Genomic DNA, 21122 nt, shown 5'->3' with positions numbered 1-21122 from the left:
CTGAACCTACTCCTGAATTTTGCCGGTTAACCGAGATTTCCGGTTAGTTAGGTGCCGGTAAATCGAAAGTTTCCTGTATTAAAGGCTAAAAAATAAAATTTATTTTGGCTGTTCAACTTTTATTTTTCTTCCTCTAAACTTAATATTTTTACATTTCCCCCGCTCCTCCCCCCACCCCCCACATGCACTATTTTCCAGCCAAACAGGTGCACAGGCAGTCTAAACTCTCGTCTCTTCCAGAACCTCTGGGGTGAGCACAAGAGAAGCTTGGAATGAGTTAATGGTTTTCATCGCTTACTCTTTCAAAAGAGTATCGCACATTTGCATCTTACTTCTCCTCCTTCTTGCAGACCTTTCAAGATCACCAATTTACCAAGTGGAGGGTCACAGACATAATCTGTCTCCTGCTACCACTCTGTCGCATATAGTGTTAGTGCATCAATAGTGCCATTGGACTTCATACAGAGAACTTGCTTAAGATTAACCCTACTACTGTTACAATTATTACCTTAAGGATTAAGAGTTGTGAGAATAAATATTTAGAATAAAAGATTAGAATGCAGGCACGAATAATAAATACAAGAAGTTTTTAAGTCAGAAACAATAGAGTCTACCTGCATGAGCCATCTATTTAAAGATAACAAGAAGGTTCAATTACCCATTTATAATGTAATTTGTAAACCACAGCGCTTCCACTTTCTGGGGCACTCCAGTCTGCAATTGACGGTATTAAAACTCCACGGACTATCTGGTCATCAATCACTGGTTATCTGTAGAATCAGCTTAGGATGGATACAAGATGAAAGGGGAATCATCCTGAATTTCCAGCACTAGTATGTGGTATAAGCATTCCATTGAGTTCCCTCACACGTATGAATCTTTCAGGTTATAAAAGTTACATTTCAGCACAAACTAAATTCTTAATACTTCAGTGTGATTTTCTGTGAAACTTGTTCTTTTTAATTGAGCAGTCCGGACAGCTAGAGATTATGCTATCTGTTCGAATGGGGAAAAAATACACTAATGGTTCCTAAAGACATTCAGAGACTTTACTATGAAAGTAACATGAGATTGGACTCCGACGTAGTGCCAGTTTATAGTTTTTCACAGCAACTCTCGTTACACTGTGGTATTTCCAACAGCTTCCCTTGCTCATTGTTACATTCATTTTAAAATGTTCTCTGTCAAATTAAATGGATGCAATTTTTTTTTAAAGAAGGTATGACATGTTCTGTTCTTTGGTTTTCCCTTGTGTGCTATTAGTATTAATTTATAGATTTTTTTTCCCTCTAGCCCATCAATTTGAATACACATTATCAGTTTAAAAGTATAAAAGTGTCAAACCTATATATTATAGAAATTGGATTCAAATTATTATTAACTAAACTAACACAGCTCTTCCAAATTAAGCAGAATGAATTCCTATGGCACTTAAGATTTTTTCTTTTACTTGTTCGTTTACGGGATGTGGGCGTTGCTGGCAAGGCAAGAGGGTTCGAGTACAGGAACAAGGATGTCTTGCTGCAGTTGTACAGGGCCTTGGTGAGACCGCACCTTGAGTATTGTGTGCAGTTTTGGTCGCCTTATCTGAGGAAGGATGTTCTTGCCATGGAAGGAGTGCAGCGAAGATTCACCAGACTGATACCTGGGATGGCAGGAATGACGTATGAGGAGAGATTGTATCGATTGGGCTTATACTCATTGGAATTTAGAAGAATGAGAGGGGATCTCATCGAAACCTATAAAATTCTGTCAGGCCTGGGCAGACTAGATGCAGGAAGGATGTTCCCGATGGCCGGGGAGTCCAGAACTAGGGGTCATAGTCTAAGGATAAGGGGTAAGCCATTTAGGACCGAGATGAGGAGGAATTTCTTCACCCAGAGAGTGGTGAACCTGTGGAATTCTCTGCCACAGAAGGCAGTGGAGGCCAGTTCATTAAATATATTCAAGAAGGAGTTGTATATATTTCTTAAGGCTAAAGGGATCAAGGGATATGGGGAGAAGGCAGGGACAGGGTACTGAATTTGGATGATCAGCCATGATCTCATTGAATGGCGGAGCAGGCTCGAGGGGACAAATGGCCTACTCCTGCTCCTATCTTCGATGTTTCTATCCCTAATTGCCCTTGAGATGGTGGTGGTGAGCCGCTTTCTTGAACCGCTGCAGATTGTGGTGAAGCTCCTCCCATAGTGCTGACTTTGTCGTAGCGGGTTGTGTACAACTGAGTGACTTGCTAGGCCATTTCAGAGGGCAGTTAAGAGTCAACCACATTGCTGTGGGGTCTGGAGTCGCCTACCCAGAACGGGTAAGGACGGCAGAGATCCTTCCCAGGTAAACCAGCTGGGCTTTTAATGACAATCCGCTAGTTTTGTGGTCACCATTACTGATACTAGCTTTTTAATTCCAGATTTATTAATTAACTGAATTTAAATTCCCCAGCTGCCGTGGTGGGATTTGAACTCACTTCTCCAGATTATTAGTCCAGGCCTCTGGATTACTAGTCCAGTAACATAACCACTATGCTACCGTACCCCTGTTTTAAAACAGCTTGTGCAAGCAGCATTTTATACTGTATACTAGAATTTACACAACACTTCCATTGCATTTCCAGAGGAGCACTAAATGGTTGATGTAGAAAGAAATGTAAATGCAAAACTAGCAGGCTGATGTATTTCATTAGAATTCTGAAGAGAAAGAAGGCGACAACATTTTTATCACTTTATGATTACTTGAAACACTATCAAATGCCAAGTAACATAAAAGGATGCATGGATTTTACTTTCAGCTAATAGGCAGACTTCCTGCATGTGCCAAAAAAGAGTATTCCTTTTACAGCTTGAGTGTAAAGACATTGCTGAAAGATCCCCAAAGTGTATTACAACATGCCGTCTGATAGCAGCAAATGAATGCAGTTCACTGCACAGAGATACAAGACCACAAAAAGCTACACTGAATACAGAAAGGTTCAAAGCTGCCCACCTGTGGCTGTTGAGGGATATTTACAAAGCTGGGATCCCGTGGTCCAACACTCACGAATCGGTTTGCAGGGGAGGTGCTGGGTGTCGAGTAGGCTGTGAAGGGAAGGGATACATGCGTTCAGGAAGCAGCAGTGGGTCGCACACAAACAACAAACATCTTAAGCCTGACTGAAAGACAGCAGGGTCTATAGAAGCACTCACCCAAACTTATGTCTGGTACTCCTTTTTACCACCTGATAATGAACTTGAAGCTTCAAAAACTATGGTTTCCATTTAAAAGAAAGTCATACACAGAGACAAGACAATAATCTACTTTGTAAGGTGATAATCACGATGCTACAACAATCCTCCATTGCAAAACAGTAACTGAACTTCATTTCTTTGAAGATATATTAATATGGAAGCATAAATGCCAAGGGTCACAGAAAGTGCCACTGGTTAATATCTGTTATTATCTGTGATGCAAGGGTCCGAGGAATGAGGAAGCAAGTGAGCTAAAACAACATAAACAATAGAATTCAAATGGAAATGTCACCCAAGGTGTACAGTAAAGGCGATGTTTCAGTATAGAACATAGTTATCTTATATTAGTTATCTTATATTAGCTAATGTTTAACTATTAAGCTAGAATTCATAGCAATAAAAACAAACAACCTGTCCCCAGCTCTCAGATAGTAAAAACTGCTCTTCTATTTCCTTCAATGTTTCATATGAATACTGGAAGCTAAATAAAGGGAAAACAAGGCTAAAAAATGCAAGTTTACAGGAGTTTGACCTGGACTTGATTTGGTCTTGGATAAAATCTACCTGACATTTAAGGAAGCTCAACCGGAAATTGCCAGCAGAAAGAATTACAAATTGCCCTGGTCACTATATGTAGCAACATTGTAAATATGTTTAGGAAAATTGCCTCTTGGGTATTTCTCGTGAAATCAAAAATACGCTGTAAAAAGAGTGTGAGGAATCATTCTAAATGTTATTATAATGTTGCTACATGTAACAGCCAGAAGAATTCTTCTCAAATTCTTCCTCCAAATAGTTGCCAAATAAAAATGTATTTAAAGCGGAGTAACATTCCTACTACCTGCCGGGGCTAGCAGTTTGCTGCATACAAGCGAGCTGAGCTGACTGCAGCCATACATCGCTGCCCACTTGCAGACTGCAGTACACTGACAAGATGCAAATGGTTCCCCATTTTATCCGTTACTCCAGCTGACTCAGAAATAGGGAGGAGAAACTGCTGCAGTAAGGACACCAATCTCCTAATTGCAAAAATATAAAATAAAATATAATAAGACTCAGCAGGAAGGAAAATATGCAAAAGTAATATCTTTTAAAAATAAAAATGTGGTTCCTTCCCAACTGTAGGCAAATGCCATTAATCTTGTGCTAGATCCATGCTAATGAATAACAGGAACATTTGTAATGAGTATTTAACCACATCTATTGCCTCATTTTTATTGGTGGCAAAACATTATTTTCTAAGTATATTTTCATTCCTGCTTTCAACAACATATGTGTAGCCTTTTCTGGTAAGCATTCTACAATGTTTCATTATATTTAGCCTCAACTTACTTCAGATCACATTGCTTTTACCCATATATAGTAAATTACTGCCATTCACTAGAGAATAGCAGTTCCAAATCTATGATTACATCAAGCATGCAGTATTTGCTTGTTTTTATATTTTATCGCTAAAGTGGCTGCTTGTAGATAGTGAGGTGGTTTAACACATGATTGTCCTAAGAATAAGCCTCAAACAATCCAATCTGTGCTTATGCTTTCTAATCCACTCTACTGATGATTTTATTAACTGAAAAGCCTAAAGGTTCATGCAAGTCACTTACCTCAGTCAAACATCACCAAAGACACAGTTTACGCAGTGTGTGGAACTGCTGATTACTGATGTGCTGTTGGGGTGATCGTGGTGGGTGTCTATGGATCAATATCTGAAAGATTCGGAGCAATCTGGATACTACAATGCTGACTGGGGGTGGTGGAAGTGAGAAAAAAAAAATCTATAGCCCCTTGCATGGGTGGGTGGGTGGAATTTTCAACTTGGGCCCAAAATGAGCACAAAGTTGGCAGTGCGCCCATGGCACTCACCCATGGCCACAATCAGGAAAACTGTTTTCAGGTTTGGGCCTCATTTGAATATTAGAGCACCAAATGGGCACTTGCCAGTTTCAGGTGGCTGACAGTGAGCTGAAGGTTGTGTGGGGCCAGGGGAGCATAAATGTTCCTCCAGGCTCGATAAATTATTATTAAAAACTCCAAAAACTTAGCTTTCCCTGAGCGGCCTCCAGCGGTCCCTATAAGGAATGCATGGCGCATGCCCTGCCCATTTGTACATTAAAATTGCAATTGGGGTGTTACACCAGATTACATAGTTTGAGCAGGGGTGCTGGTGCCTGTTTAGAGGCATGCCTGAAAATTGAATCAGGTGATAAAATGGGTGCCCAAGGTGCCATCATATTTTCCGGTCTCCCATTTAACAGGCGAGAAATGGACAGCTGACAGTTGGAAACACCCATGTGTGTACAAAGACACTTTGCTAATATGTTCTTTGCCATGTTAATTGAACCATTTCTGAAAAGAGATACGAAGAAAACTCTGAACAGTTTTCACATTTTGTAATGTTTGTGGTTTAAGGGTGAAAATACAATTTAAAAAATCACTTACAAACTTAAATAAAAGCAACTGTAATGTAAAGCACTTATCTGGAAGCCAGCAAACAGATGATCACAGAAATAAATAACACTTTACACTCAAAGAACTAAAACTCCAATTCTTCCATTCAAATGCATGACTTTGATGGGCAGCAGCTTTATAAAGACAAAGGATTAACCAACTTGTTTTCAACATGAACATTTTACATATTTAGATACAAGTGACCTAATGCTTAGACTACCTTAGAAGTCCAGCACTACGTATTTTCATACAATATTACATGGGCTTTGCTGAAGTACACTTACTGGGTGAAGTAGGTGATGCTGCTCCTCCATCTGTAGATGTGGTGGTTGGTTTTGTGTCTGGCACTGGCAGAGGCACAGGCCTGGCCATAGGTGGAGGAGGTGGGGGTGGCAACATTGGGGTGGGAAGGAATGGATTATGGACTTTGCCTTGGCTGCTTCCATTGGGCTGTGGGACAGAGTAAAAATAATAAATAAGTCAAAATCACAGCTGAAGAAAAGGCTTTGTAAGCAATGCTTACAGTTAATGGAGGCAGCACTGGTGTGAAAGAATTGTGATACTGAAAAAAAACTAAATACAGAATTTCTCTTTCTCAAACTATCCACACTTGTGTGGCATTCACAAAATTCAATTGTGGCTGTTCTTTCTGTCAAACCCTCCACATGCTTCAGCCAACAATAAGAGTAATGCATCATCTCAGTCTGGACAAGCTAGGGACTCATTATTATATTTGATTGGCTGATATTAATAACAGATCTTATACTACCATTTTAATAATATCTCAGCTGTGCCACTGCGGTTATATTCAGTACTAAATACCAAAGAGAAGTGGGCACACAAAGCATGAGTAAGTCTATAGCCACCCCAAGACACTCTATATAACTTAAGCAGCTGACAATCTTATGCTCAAAACAAAGAGAAAAAATGTACTTTTTGACCACTTTAATGAAATGCAATTGAAATTGTGGAAGGGTATACCATCCCTAAATACAAACTGAGCAATGTGATTTCATCAGTGGCAGCAAGTAGCAACCAATCACAATGCAACTGCATTAATGATCTTTTCACACCTTGGAAGCAGTATTATGTAACATTAAATATCTTTTTGTGATAGATACCATATTAGTCAGGTAATTTATGATTTGCGGAATGTGTTACTTCAATGTATTTATAAACACTGATGTGGACAAGCACATAGCAGTGCACGCAATGACAGTATAACACCCAAAAGGATGTGTTCTTATGTACTCAAAATACAACATCTGTTCTCCACACAGGGCAAGAAGGAATCCTCCTGAATGAACTCATGAATGCTCCTACTGCTGTTATGGAGGCTTTGAGGTTAAAACTCCATAATTCAGTCCTGGCCAGCTTCAAATCACTTACTGGAATGGTTACAAACAACCATGAGAGATTCCAAAACTTCACAGATGCCCAACTGCCTATTCTTGCACTCATCAGTGGGCATCATGGAAAGATTTCCACCATCTGCAAGGCACAAGTCAGGAGTGTGATGGAATACTCTCCACTTGCCTGGATGAGTACAGCTCCAACAACACTCAAGAAGCTCGACACCATCCAGGACAAAGCAGCCCCTTTCATCGTCGCTGGGTCAAAATCCTGGAACTCCCTCCCTAACAGCACTCTGGGAGTACCTTCACCACATGGGCTGCAGCGGTTTAAGGAGGCGACTCACCAGCACTTTTTCAAGGGCAATTAGGGATGTGCAATAAATGCTGGCCTTGCCAGCGACGTCCACATCCCGTGAAGGAATAAATAAAATTAAAAAATGCCCTTCACCAATGGTATGCGTGGATTAGCACAGGATTAGCCAATTTGTGCTCATAACAGTGGCACTTCGGTGTCATCGCAAAGCCCTGCTCTAGTGACAGTAAGAGTCTCTGAAACACTAAGTCCACAGGAGCGGCAGCAGATGAACCCCGAGCACTGAAGAGCTCTCAGGAGCAGTCACAGAGGGCAGCTAGATAATTAGTCTTCTGTATCAAATACAGCTTTTTAGTTGGCTATGCAGCTACCCATCCATGCTGTAACTTCAACTAGAGGAGGACGGAGTAGAATAGCAGATCCTCGAGCAGCAAGGAAAAGGGCACAGCAAAGAGGCAAACATAGAAACAAAACACATTAACATGTACACAAGTATCACTGCCCAATTCAATGAAATTACTTGACTTGCACTATGTCTTGCATCTGTCATTTAGTCATTGTGCAGAAAACAATGTCAATTGACCAAATTCAAAACAAAGAAAACATATTCAGTGCATATGAAAAACTCAACAGGGAAAGCAAATAATAGTTCAGTGGTCATAAATTCGGCTAAAATATAATAGTGCCCAATTAATGCAGAGAACTCCGAAGGAACTAGGCAACAAGACCCTTGTGCACCTGCCTCTCTGTTTGCAGTGACTGTTCTGCTACTGCTGGCTACTGCACATCATCATCTTCTCGTTCCCCTTCTAGCTGCTTTTTATCCAGGTCCATTATGCCCATTTATCTGTCCATAGCAATATTGCATGCATGCTACACAATATTGATATGGACAGATAAATGATCATTTTACTAGGCACTGAGATGAGTGTGACCAATTAAAGCAATGCTGCAGCACTCCAAATGTCTTCTCAGTGAGGAAGCTGATTAGCCCACGTGCTTGTCTGTAACTGTTGCTTGCTCTAGTGTGGGGATTGTGCAGATGTGTCATCAACCACTGTTGCACCAAACAGTCCACCACTCATCCTTCCTTCTCTGTCAAAGAGTTCTGTCATATTTGATTCCCTCAGAATGAAAGCATTGTGTGTATTCCTTGAGAATTGTGCATTGAGGTTTTTTATTTTCTTGTGATGTAAAGCCCACAAAGGCATCTTCTCACCTTATTCCTCAGTTGGTCCCTTTACATCATATAACATAAATATATTGCAATAAAAAAAAAATCACAAGACTCATCTTATTGGAAGCAAGAAGCATTTTCCCCTTCTATTGTTTTCTTAATAAACACACAATTATATCTTATAGAATCATTCAGCACAGGAGGCCATTTGGCACATTGTGCCTGTGCTGGCTTGTTGAAAGAGCTATTTAATTAGCGCACACTTGGAGGTCGAACTCCAAACCATCGATAACACCTTCACCGAAGCGTACGAGGGCATGAGCCTTACACTAAACATCCGTAAGACAAAGGTTCTCTACCAACCTGCCCCCGCCACACAGTACTGCCCCCCGATTATCAAAATCCACGACAAGGCCTTGGACAACGTGGACCATTTCCATACCTCGGGAGCCTACTGTCAACAAGGGCAGACGTCGATGACGAAGTCCAACACCACCTTCAGTGTGCCAATGCAGCCTTCGGTCGCCTGAGGAAGAGAGTATTTGAAGACCAGGACCTCAAACCCAGCACCAAGCTCATGGTCTACAGAGCAGTAGTGATACCCGCCCTCCTGTATGCCTCAGAGGCATGGACCATGTACAGCAGGCACCTCAAAGCACTGGAGAGGTACCACCAATGCTGCCTCCGCAAGATCCTGCAAATCCATTGGCAGGATAGATGCACCAATGTCAGTGTTCTCGCTCAGGCCAACATCCCTAGCTACGAAGCTTTGACCACGCTCGATCAGCTCCGATGGACGGGTCACATTATCTGCATGCCCGATACGAGACTCCCAAGACAAGCACTCTACTTGGAGCTCCGACACGGCAAGAGAGCCCCAGGTGGGCGAGGAAACACTTCAAGGACACCCTCAAAGCCTCCTTGAAAAAGTGCAACATCCCCACCGACACCTGGGAATCCCTGGCCCAAGACCGTACAAAGTGGAGGAGAAGCATCCGGAAAGGCGCCGAATACCTCGAGTCTCTTCGTCGGGAGCAAGCGGAAGCCAAGCGCAAACAGCGGAAGGAGCGCACGTCAACCCAAGCACCCCACCCACCCGCCCCTTCAACCACTGTCTGCACCACCCATGACAGAGACTGTAGGTCCTGCATTGGACTCATCAGTCACCCGAGAACTCATTTTTAATGTGGAAGCAAGTCATCCTCGGTTCCGAGGGACTGCCTAAGAGAAGATGATTTAATTAGTCCCACTCTCCTGCTCTTTTCCCATAGCCCTGCAAATTTTTCTTTTTCAAGTACATATCCAATTCCATTTTGAAGGTTACTATCGAATCTGCTTCCATCACCCTTTCAGGTAGTGCCTTCCAGATCATAACAACTCACTGTGAAAAGAATTTCTCCTCATCTCCCCTATGGTTCTATATATATTACATATAAAAAATAAATTTGGTACAGCATGCTGTTCGCCATGTTCAACTGCTCATAATGTTGCAAGTTCTGTTTTCCACATAAAATAACTTCAAGGCTGTCTGCTGTGGTGCAATCTGTTAAAATTTGAATGGATTTTTACAATGTCCCACCACAGCAGGAAGAAAAATAAGAAAATCCAACATATTTTTAACAATGGAGCTAGAACAAATAAACGGGAGGTACAAAAACATACACAACAGCTCTTCGGAGTTTATCTATTTTCTACCAGCTATTTTAATAAATTACTACTTTTGTCTGTTAATGAAGGTGAAATATTGTCCAGGGACACATGGGTGAGAAAATGATATGTAATAACACTGTGGCAGAATTTCATAATTTTGCATTTATCCTGTGAATAACATTAGCAAAAGACTGAAAGGGGAGCCAGCAAAGCAATGCTGATCCTCAAATGCCCTAGCTGACCAAACTGTGGAGCACTACAACATGTTAGTATTAAACATGAAGAACAGAAGACCTACAGAGGTTGCAGGGTAACAGCACTGAATTGGCTCCAGTCCTGGGACACGGGTTAGAAAGGGCAGATCTAGATGAAGAACGAAACAGGCATTTTCTTTATTGGAGGAGGGGGGTGGGGGAAGGGTCAAATTTGCAAACCTGCACAATTCAACTTTAAATGGCTAGAAAAAAAATGAATTAATCATTGACTTTGTTTAGGAAGAAAAATATTAAAAATAACAAAAGCTGGTGGGAATTTTGTACTGCTGTCATTGACTGTCATTTTTTGAGAAATGTGTCGTAAGACAGAGACCTAGAAATTCGTCTCGGGCGGTGGCGCAAAACGGGCAGTATCGGATTGGCCGCCCGTTATACGCAGCGCCTCAGTTCCACTGACTGCCCATTTTGCATCACCGCCCGAGACAAGTTTCTAGGCCAGAGGCTTCAAGTTCACTGCAACACAAAAAACAATCACTATCAACAGAAAGCGCTAAACTGTAGTTTGAAAATGAGCTCAAGGTTGTTTTGTTTTAAAGAAGACTAGCTGTCACCTAGCAGCGATATGATTATGCTAATTACAAGAAATTAGATTAACAAATTAGCTTTCCAAAGAAGTTATACTGCAGCCAACAAACAGGTGCCATCCTCACTCGCCTCAGCTCAAATTAGAGCCTCTGTGGGATAGGCCCCTTTATGTAGTCTGCGCTTACACACCAAAAAGCAAAAATGCATATGCTTATATACTCGTAGGGGTATATTTTCTACTTTTTACAAATAAAATGTTGCATGTCCTTGTTTTATAGAAAACATTAATTGAAGATCAAGATGGCAGTAACAAACCATTTTGCTTCTGTTTCTTTCATGAAATTTGTCTGTTAACTTTAATAGATGAAAATTGACCAATCAGGGAACAGTTATAATAATGTTATTTTCATATACTTTCCAGCATTACAATTAGCAGTTAGATTGCATAAATCACAAAAATTTTTGTATTCGGCTGTGGAGTGTGCAGATCTTAGTATGAAAATGAAGTGAAGCACTCAAAGCTCAGGTTGTAGATCTTCACTCGAGGGTCCTCATTCACAGCATTCTTCTCAACGTTTTGTCCATGGAGGATGCCTAAGAATCTGCTCTGAACTCAGGAAGCCTGACAATAGCCCATTGCCTGGTCAAACATTGCCAAGACCTGGGAAAAGCTACAAAATACGTTTTAATGACTTGTAAAAGAGCTTCAAGATATGGTAATAATATGCTGCCTTAACATGAATATAGAAGACATATCTGGGGTGTGCTCTTAGCTTTGTTTTTTCAAAACTAAAAGTAGAATTAATGGAGTAGAAAATCAGGCCAGGTGCAAGTCGAGCTGCTGATTCGCTATTGCTCATTTTGTGCTACTGCCCAAGACAAATATTACATCAGTATATTTAGCAACAATAACCAATAACAATGATACAAGACAGCAACTGCAACAGCATCTCTCTCCACAAAACCTTCTGCATTTTGCTTTTCTAACCAACTTCCTCCTTCCATTCCTCTAGAGTGACAGTAACAATAGCATCAACTTCCCACAACCAATCCTTCAGGATCGTTACATCCAATAGAAAATCATAGTGGACAATTAGAGAAAAGTCAAAGCTCCAGTGAATGATTGACTTCTGAAATGGTCTCCTTTGCTGCAATGGCTCGTGTGTTGCTTGTGGCTCCTGTGCTCAATTCCCCTCATCGTCTTCCATACCTCCTATTGCTCCTCTTGAGGAGGTCCATTATCTATGGCAGCACACTGTCACAATTATTCCCACCAGCACCGAGGAATATTCTAAAGGTCCCCTTATCAATCCAAGCATCTGAAGCATTATTTATGCTTCCCAAATGTTTTCTCCATGAGGGTCCTGGTTTGTGCATGTGCATTGCTGAATGTGACCTCTGCTGGGGTATGGGGTTTATGCATTTGTCATGGTTGCATCACATAGCTCACATTAATGAGCAGCTGCCCATCTTTTTTCACTTTGCCTTTAAAGAGTTGTGTAACATTGGATTGCCTCAGAATGAAAGCATTATGTGTATTCCCCAGGAAGTGCGCATTGACATGCATAACTTTCTGGCAGTGGTAATATACCATTTGCATGTTCCTGGAATAATATTTCTTCAGATTTATGTATGCCAAGGAATTGTTGGCAGTGCAGGGATGGCTACATACACACAATCAATGATGCTCTGTAACTTGGGAAAGTGAGCCATGTGGGAAAACTGTACTGCCTCTCTTCCTACTGATGGTGGTTCCTGCTGATGAGTACATAGGTGGGTCTGTGGCAAAACAGAGGTTTAGTTATGCCCTCATTGCACCAGTGAATGGCAATGTAATTGACACCTGTGATGTACCCTGAAGCATAATGTTAAGAGCAGTGGTGACATTCACTACCAGCGGGTGACTGTTTCTGAGGGTGACTGTGGACCAGAAAGCATCCTAAAATTAAGAGTTTCTCCGTTGAACTCCCGTCTCATAATGTACTGTTCCTCTGTGGGGTTAAAGTATCCACACCTGCTGTGGCAGATCCATTCTCTGGATAGTTTGTTCTGTTAGTTGTGCACCATCTATGGCCTCGGTGTTCCTAGGTCACCCTCTCCTCTGACTCTGGCTTCATTATGTACAAACTGGCAATGGCTGACCCATAGTTGCGGGATGAATATTACACAGCACTATTCACCTCTGTCAGTGCTCTAGTGAAATCTTCCCCCTTCATTCTTGAACTAATTCGCAGGTATAACTGTGAATAGTGAACCCAATCTTTGTGTTTACCCCACAATAAGCAAAAGTACTTCACCTGTTTTTTCTGCTCAGAAAAGCCTGTTTTTTTGAGTGTCAATCAGTATTTCTGATCAGAAAGTTGTTTGGAGATTTGTTATAACAGCTCTCTAGCCGTTTTGCCACGTGTTTGATTTTGCCATCAGGATTTCAATTAGTTCAGGAAGCACCAGCCAGTTTGGGGACAGAGGCATGTAAACCAATGCCTAGTGATGTGGTTACATCATAACCCAAAATCCCGTCATTTCCACCCATTTCATGCTATTTGCTTTACCCACCCCATAAACTGGTGTTCAGAGTTTCTGGGTGTTGAGTTGCAAATGAAAATCAGTTTAAAGAGACTAATAGTGAGACTGCAAATTATGAGCGATGACCAAAGCTTTTTGGCTTTTTTTTCCCCCTTGCTTAATTTAACCGAGGTCCTTCAAGAGCCTTAGCAACTCTTGCTGTGGTGCTATCTGGGAATTCTATTGTATCTCTGCTCTTCTCAAAAAGAGGAGGAACAAGTGATGGATGCTGGGTAGGTCAAGCTATACCTTAGGCAACTGGCACCCATCTGCCAGTACCCCGACACCAGAATGTACAGGCACAGACATATATACTTCCACTTGTCCAAGGGCAGTGCTTGCGGAGGCTTCAATTTGCCAGGGAAGCTATTATGGAGTTACACCACATGCTGCAAGCAAACCTGCAGGCAGGCGCCACCACAGCAACAATTGTACTCAATTTAAATGTATCAAGATCACTTCAAACAGCCAATGGAAACAGTGCAAATATCAGCCAATCAGCAGTGTAGAGATGTGTGAAGTAGGTCACTGACACATTGTTTGTGAGCATCAGATTTCCATGGACCACCAACAGCACTTTAAGAGAGCTCTGCAATTATAGAGTGGCAGGATTCCTGAAAGTGCAAGACTTTATTGATCGCACCCACATGGCCTAAATATTCCATTACAGAATGCCACTACTCATATGAATCGCAAAGGATTCAAAACTCCCTCAATTTTTAGCTCGTCTGTCACCATAAGCAAAGCAAAATGCAAGTAAATGTATGTTTCCTCAGCAGTGATGCCTTCAGTTTAAAGCAGTCCATGGACTTTGAAAATTTCACCTTGAAAAACAAGTCTTAATGTGACTCCTGGAGGATCAAAGCTTTCTTCTGCAGCTGTGGCTCATGACAGCTCTTTGATTTCCCAGTACACAAGCTGAACGCAGATATAATGAGGTGTACACTTCCACCAGAATTATCATCAAGCACACCATTGGCATCCTGAAAAAGTATTTCAGGTGTCTAGATTGGTCTGGGGGTGTTCCCCACTAGAGCCTGGTGAAAGTGTCAAGGATTGTTGCTGTCTGTTGCCTGCCAACACCAACACCACCAAAACAGATCAACACTCATTCACCTCACTGCCGTTTGTGGGACCTTGCTGTGCACAAATTGTCTGCTGTACGTTTGTGCATATAACAACAGTAACTGCATTTCAAAAAGTAATTTATAAGCTGCATTGTTGCTGGTCCTTTTCTGTTGTTGTGGGTTGCCTTCTCCTGCAAAACGAGTACAAAGCGTGATAAATAGTAATTGTAACATTTTAAAGGCAACTCCTCAGATAAGGGAGCAGTCGGTGCCCGCATGCAGCAAGACCTGGACATCGTTCAGGCTTGGGCTGATAAGTGGCAGTAACATTCGCGCCACACAAGTGCCAGGCAATGACTATCTCCAACAAGCAAGAGTCTAACCACCACCCCTTGACATTCAATGGCATTACCATCGCCGAAAACCCCACCATCAACATCCTGGGGGTCACCATTGACTAGAAACTTAACTGGACCAGCCACATAAATACTGTGGCAACAAGAGCAAGTCAGAGGCTGGGTATTCTGTGGCGAGTGCCTGACCTCCCGACTCCCCAAAGCCTTTCCACCATCTACAAGGCACAAGTAAAGAGTGTGATGGAATACTCTCCACTTGCGTGGATGAGTGCAGCTCCAACAACACTCAAAAAGCTTGACACCATCCAGGACAAAGTAGCCTGCTTGATTGGCACCCTATCGACCACCTTAAACATTCACTGCCTCCACCACCAGTGCACCGTGGCTGCAGTGTGTACCATCTATAAGATGCATTGCAGCAACTCGCCAAGGCTTCTGCGACAGCACCTCCCAAACCCGTGACCTCTACCACCTAGAAGGACATGGGCAGCAGTTGCATGAGAACATCACCACCTCCAAGTTCCCCTCCAAGTCACACACCATCCTCACTTGGAAATATATCACTGTTCCTTCATCGTCACTGGGTCAATATCCTGTAAACATAGAAGGTAGGAGCAGGAGTAGGCCATTCGGCCCCTCGAACCTGCTCCACCATTCAATGAGATCATGGCTGATCATCCAAATTCAGTACCCTGTCCCTGCTTTCTCCCCATATCCCTTGATCCCTTTAGCCCTGAGAAATATATCTAACTCCTTCTTGAATATATTTAATGAATTGGCCTCAACTGCCTTTTGTGGTAGAGAATTCCACAGGTTCACCACACTCTGGGTGAAGAAATTCCTCCTCATCTCTGTCCTAAATGGCTTACCCCTTATCTCCCTACCTGTGGGATTACCTTCACTACAAGGACTGCAGTGGTTCAAAAAGGCGGCTCACCACCAACTTCTCAAGGGCCACATCCCACATCCCATGAATTAATTTTTTAAAAATACGTCATTGTTACCATGATATTCTGTGATACCCAAGCATCAGAATGCAGCCCACAATGGATGTGCCGACCGGTGCAAATAACAGGCAGTTAACATTACATGGGAGGCTTCTTGTGTAGTGAATGCATGCAAGAATGTCAGCGTCGGCGGGAAACCTGAGCGGCAGAGCGGGGTATAAAAGTCCCCAGAGACCAGGTAAGGCCTCACAGCGTCGGCGGGAAACCGGAGCGGCAGAGCGGGGTATAAAAGTCCCCAGAGACCAGGTAAGGCCTCACAGCGTCGGCGGGAAACCTGAGCGGCAGAGCGGGGTATAAAAGTCCCCAGAGACCAGGTAAGGCCTCAGTGCGTCGGCGGGAAACCTGAGCAGCAGGGCGGGGTATAAAAGTCCCCAGAGACCAGGTAAGGCCTCACAGCGTCGGCGGGAAACCGGAGCGGCAGAGCGGGGTATAAAAGTCCCCAGAGACCAGGTAAGGCGTCACAGCGTCGGCGGGAAACCTGAGCAGCAGGGCGGGGTATAAAAGTCCCCAGAGACCAGGTAAGGCGTCACAGCGTCGGCGGGAAACCTGAGCAGCAGGGCGGGGTATAAAAGTCCCCAGAGACCAGGTAAGGCGTCACAGCGTCGGCGGGAAACCTGAGCGGCAGAGCGGGGTATAAAAATCCCCAGAGACCAGGTAAGGTGTACCAGTCTCTGAACTCGGAGGGAAGGAGAGAGGTAAAAAGTAATCCAAGTGTGACGTCACCAGAAAGCGGGTAAGTGATTGGTTGGTGAGTATTTCTCCCTTTTAAGCTTAAATCTCTTTGGTTTATAGTTTCTAAGGTGTGATATACACCATCTAGAATCGGGGCAGAGGATATTTAAGAATAATATTAATAAATTTAATTAATTACATAGAATGGGAGATCAGGCGATGTGTTGCTGCTGCAATATGTGGGAGCTGGTGAACACCATTGATGCTCACGATGATCACATTTGCAGTAAGTGTTGGCTGCTCGAGGAACTCCGGCTCCGTGTTGAAGAGCTGGAGACCGAGCTTCAAACACTGAGACACATCAGGGAGGGGGAGAGTTACCTGGACTCTGTATCACGAGGTAGTCACACCAATTAGATTAATTAATTCAGATGTAGTCCGTGGCCAGGGTCAGGATGGTGTGACTAGAAGTGAGGCAGGTACGGGGATCCAGGAGGTAGTGTTGGAGGAGCCGCAGCCCTTGCACTTGTCCAACAGGTTCGAGGCTCTTACTCCCTGTGGGGACAGGAGCAGGGACTGCAGGGAGGATGAGCAACCTGGCCACAGCACCATGGAGCAGGGGGCCATTCAAGTGGGGGGAGTTAAAAGAAATGTTGTAGTGGTAGGGGATAGTATCGTTAGGGGGATAGATAGAGTTCTTTGCAGCCGAGAGCGAGAGTCCCGAAGGCTGTGTTGCCTGCCCGGTGCCAGGGTTAAGCACATCTCCTCTGGACTGGAGAGAAACTTGGAGTGGGAGGGGGAGGATCCAGTTGTCGTGGTCCATGTTGGTACCAGTGACATAGATAGGACAAGGAAGGAGGTTCTGCCGAGGGAGTTTGAGCAGCTAGGGGCCAAATTAAAAAGCAGAACCACAAGGGTAATAATCTCTGGATTATTACCTGAGCCACGAGCGAATTTGGCTAGGACAAATAAAATTAGAGAGTTAAATGCGTGGCTCAAAGACTGGTGTGGGAGAAATGGGTTTTGCTTCCTGGGACACTGGCACCAGTACTGGGGCAGGAGGGAGCTGTTCCGTTGGGACGGGCTTCACTTGGCCAGTGCTGGGACTAGAGTCCTGGCGGATCATATAACTAGGGCTGTAGAGAGGGCTTTAAACTAACTAGTGGGGGGGAGGTTCCTAGAGAGCAAATAATAAAAATGACAACAGAGAAGGTCATAGACTTAGGTAGCAGTGGGGAAATTAAAAACCAGAGCGTGTCAGGAAGGGGCAGAAGGTATGGAGTAAAAGGTAAAGTAATAAAAAGGGCAAAAGCAGGAACTAAGTGTCACAAAACATCTTTGAAAGTTCTCTATCTGAATGCACGTAGCATTCTTAACAAAATAGACGAGTTAATGGCACAAATAACTACATATGGGTATGATCTTGTGGCCATTACAGAAACATGGCTGCAGGGTGACAATGCCTGGGAATTAAACATACCAGGTTATTTAACGATCAGGAAGGACAGGCAGGAAGGAAGGGGAGGTGGGGTGGCTACGTTAATAAAGGAAGGAATCACTGTAATACAGAGAAATGATATTGGGTCAAAAGATCAGGATAATGAAACAGTTTGGGTGGAGGTAAGGAATAATAAGGGGAAAAAAACACTAGTGGGCGTAGTCTATAGGCCTCCGAACAGTGGCAACTCTGTTGGACGGAGTATCAATCAGGAAATAGTTGAGGCTTGTAATAAGGGAACATCTATAATTATGGGGGATTTCAACTATCATATTAATTGGACAAATCAAATTGGGCAGAGCAGCCTTGAGGATGAGTTCATTGAGTGTATTAGGGATGGGTTTCTTGAGCAGTATGTAACTGAACCGACCAGGAGGCAAGCAACCTTAGATTTGGTCCTGTGTAACGAGACGGGATTAATTAAAAATGTCCTAGTAAAGGATCCCCTTGGAATGAGTGACCATAACATGGTTGAATTCCATATTCAATTAGAGGGTGAGAAGGTTGAATCTCAAACAAGCGTGCTAAGCTTGAATAAAGGAGACTATGAAGGTATGAGAGCGGAATTGAGTAGAGTGGATTGGGAAAATAGATTAAAGGGTAAGACGATACATGATCAGTGGTGTACATTCAAGGAGTTATTTTACAACTTCCAAAAAATATATATTCCACTGAGAAGAAAAGGGTGTAAAAGAAAAGACAGCCATCCGTGGCTAAGTAAAGAAATTAAGGATAGTATTCGACTAAAAACAAGGGCATATAAGGTAGCCAAATCTAGTGGGAGGATAGAGGATTGGGAAAACTTTAAAAGACAGCAAAAAATAACAAAAAGATTGATTAAGAAAGGGAAGATAGATTATGAAAGTAAATTAGCAAAAAATATAAAAACAGATAGTAAGAGTTTTTATAGTTATATAAAAAGAAATAGGGTGGCTAAAGTAAATGTTGGTCCCTTAGAGGATGAGACCGGGAAATTAATGGTGGGAAATATGGAGGTGGCAAAAACACTGAATGAATATTTTACATCAGTCTTTACAGTAGAAGACACTAAGAATATCCCAACACTGGACAAACAGGGGGCTAAAGGGGGGGGGGGGGGGGAGGAGCTAAACACGATCAAAATCACTAAGGAAGTGGTACTCGGTAAAATAATGGGACTCATGGCGGATAAATCACCTGGACCTGATGGCTTACATCCTAGGGTCTTGAGGGAAGTGGCGGTAGGGATCGTGGATGCATTGGTAATAATTTTCCAAAACTCCCTGGACTCGGCAAAGGTCCCGGCAGACTGGAAAACTGCTAATGTAACACCCTTATTTAAAAAGGGCAGTAGACAGAAGGCTGGAAACTATAGACCGGTTAGCCTAACATCTGTGGTAGATAAAATTTTGGAGTCCATTATTAAGGAGACAGTAACAGGACATTTGGATAATCATAATTTAATAGGACAAAGTCAGCATGGTTTTATGAAGGGGAAGTCATGTTTGACAAATTTGCTCGAGTTCTTTGAGGAAGTAACGTATAGGGTGGATAAAGGGGAACCAGTGGACGTAGTGTATTTAGACTTCCAAAAGGCATTTGACAAGGTGCCACACAAAAGATTATTGCTTAAGATAAAAAATCACGGGATTGGGGGTAATATTCTGGCATGGATAGAGGATTGGCTATCTAACAGAAGGCAGAGAGTTGGGATAAATGGTTCATTCTCAGACTGGCAATCAGTAACTAGTGGTGTTCCGCAGGGGTCAGTGCTGGGTCCCCAACTCTTTACAATCTATATTAACGATTTGGAGGAGGGGACCGAGTGTAACATATCAAAGTTTGCAGATGATACTAAGATGGGAGGGAAAGTAGTGAGTGAGGAGGACATAAAAAACCTGCAAGGGGACATAGACAGGCTAAGTAAGTGGGCAGAGATTTGGCAGATGGAATACAATACTGGAAAGTGTGAGGTTATGCACTTTGGCAGGAAAAATCGTAGAGCAAGTTATTATCTTAATGGCAAGAAACTGGAAAGTACTGAAGTACAAAGGGATCTGGGGGTCCTGGTGCACGAAACTCAAAAGGTTAGTATGCAGGTGCAGCAAGTGATTAAGAAGGCCAATGGAATGTTGGCTTTCATTGCTAGGGGGATAGAATATAAAAATAGGGAGGTACTGCTTCAGTTGTACAAGGTATTGGTGAGACCGCACCTGGAATACTGCATACAGTTTTGGTGTCCATACTTAAGAAAGGACATGCTTGCTCTCGAGTCAGTACAAAGAAGGTTCACTCGGTTAATCCCGGGGATGAGGGGATGGACATATGAGGAGAGGTTGAGTAGATTGGGACTCTACTCATTGGAGTTCAGAAGAATGAGAGGTGATCTTATTGAAACATATAAGATTGTGAAGGGGTTGGATCGGGTGGATGCGGGGAGGATGTTCCCGATGATGGGTGAAACTAGAACTAGGGGGGCATAGTCTTAGAATAAGGGGCTGCTCTTTCAAAACTGAGATGAGGAGGAACTACTTCACTCAGAGGGTGGTAGGTCCATGGAATATGCTGCCCCAAAAAGCTGTAGAAGCTACATCATTACATAAATTTAAAACAGAAATAGACAGTTTCCTAGAAGGGAATTAAGGGTTACGGGGAGCGGGCAGGAATTTGGACATGAGTCTAGGTTCGGAGCGGTCATGGCCCTGTGGGTAGCGGAGCGGGCCCAGGGGCCGTGTAGCCTGATCCTGCTCCTATTTCGTGTGTCTAATTCTGTTAGATTCAGGAGATGGTTCTGTAATAGTGGATTGGCGGTTAGGATCAGATCAGCCATGATCTTATTGAATGGCGGAGCAGGCTCGAGGGGCCGATTGGCCTACTCCTGCTCCTATTTCTGATGTTCTTATGTTCTTATGTTAAGGAACAATTCCAGGTGATGGTTTGGGATGGAAAGGACATCCTGCTGCCCTCATGGGCAGTGATCGCAACCAGTTAAAAGTACTTTAAGAGAATGTGAA

General features: G+C 43.0%; 1 protein-coding gene across 13 annotated transcripts in view; it reads right to left on the bottom strand.

The window, feature by feature from the left end:
* The window catches only part of nfia (nuclear factor I/A), an 885553-nt gene that overhangs the window by 62912 nt on the left and 801519 nt on the right, over positions 1-21122 (bottom strand). For 11 of the 13 annotated variants that reach the window (XM_085982857.1, XM_085982863.1, XM_085982860.1 and 8 more), the window contains 2 exons: positions 5954-6119; positions 2980-3071 (listed from right to left, as the gene is read on the bottom strand). In XM_085982857.1, coding sequence (XP_085838983.1) covers positions 2980-3071; positions 5954-6119 — 258 coding nt within the window. The remainder of the gene's footprint in view (positions 1-2979; positions 3072-5953; positions 6120-21122) is intronic. The other 2 variants (XM_085982852.1, XM_085982862.1) reach the window with 1 other exon arrangement.

The sequence above is a fragment of the Somniosus microcephalus genome, chromosome 3 (assembly GCF_052327205.1).
Source record: "Somniosus microcephalus isolate GS21.2 chromosome 3, FLI_Smic_1.0, whole genome shotgun sequence".
NCBI lineage: Eukaryota > Metazoa > Chordata > Chondrichthyes > Squaliformes > Somniosidae > Somniosus > Somniosus microcephalus.
The sequence above is the reverse complement of the archived record's forward strand: the minus strand, read 5'-3'. Positions and strand labels throughout refer to the sequence as shown.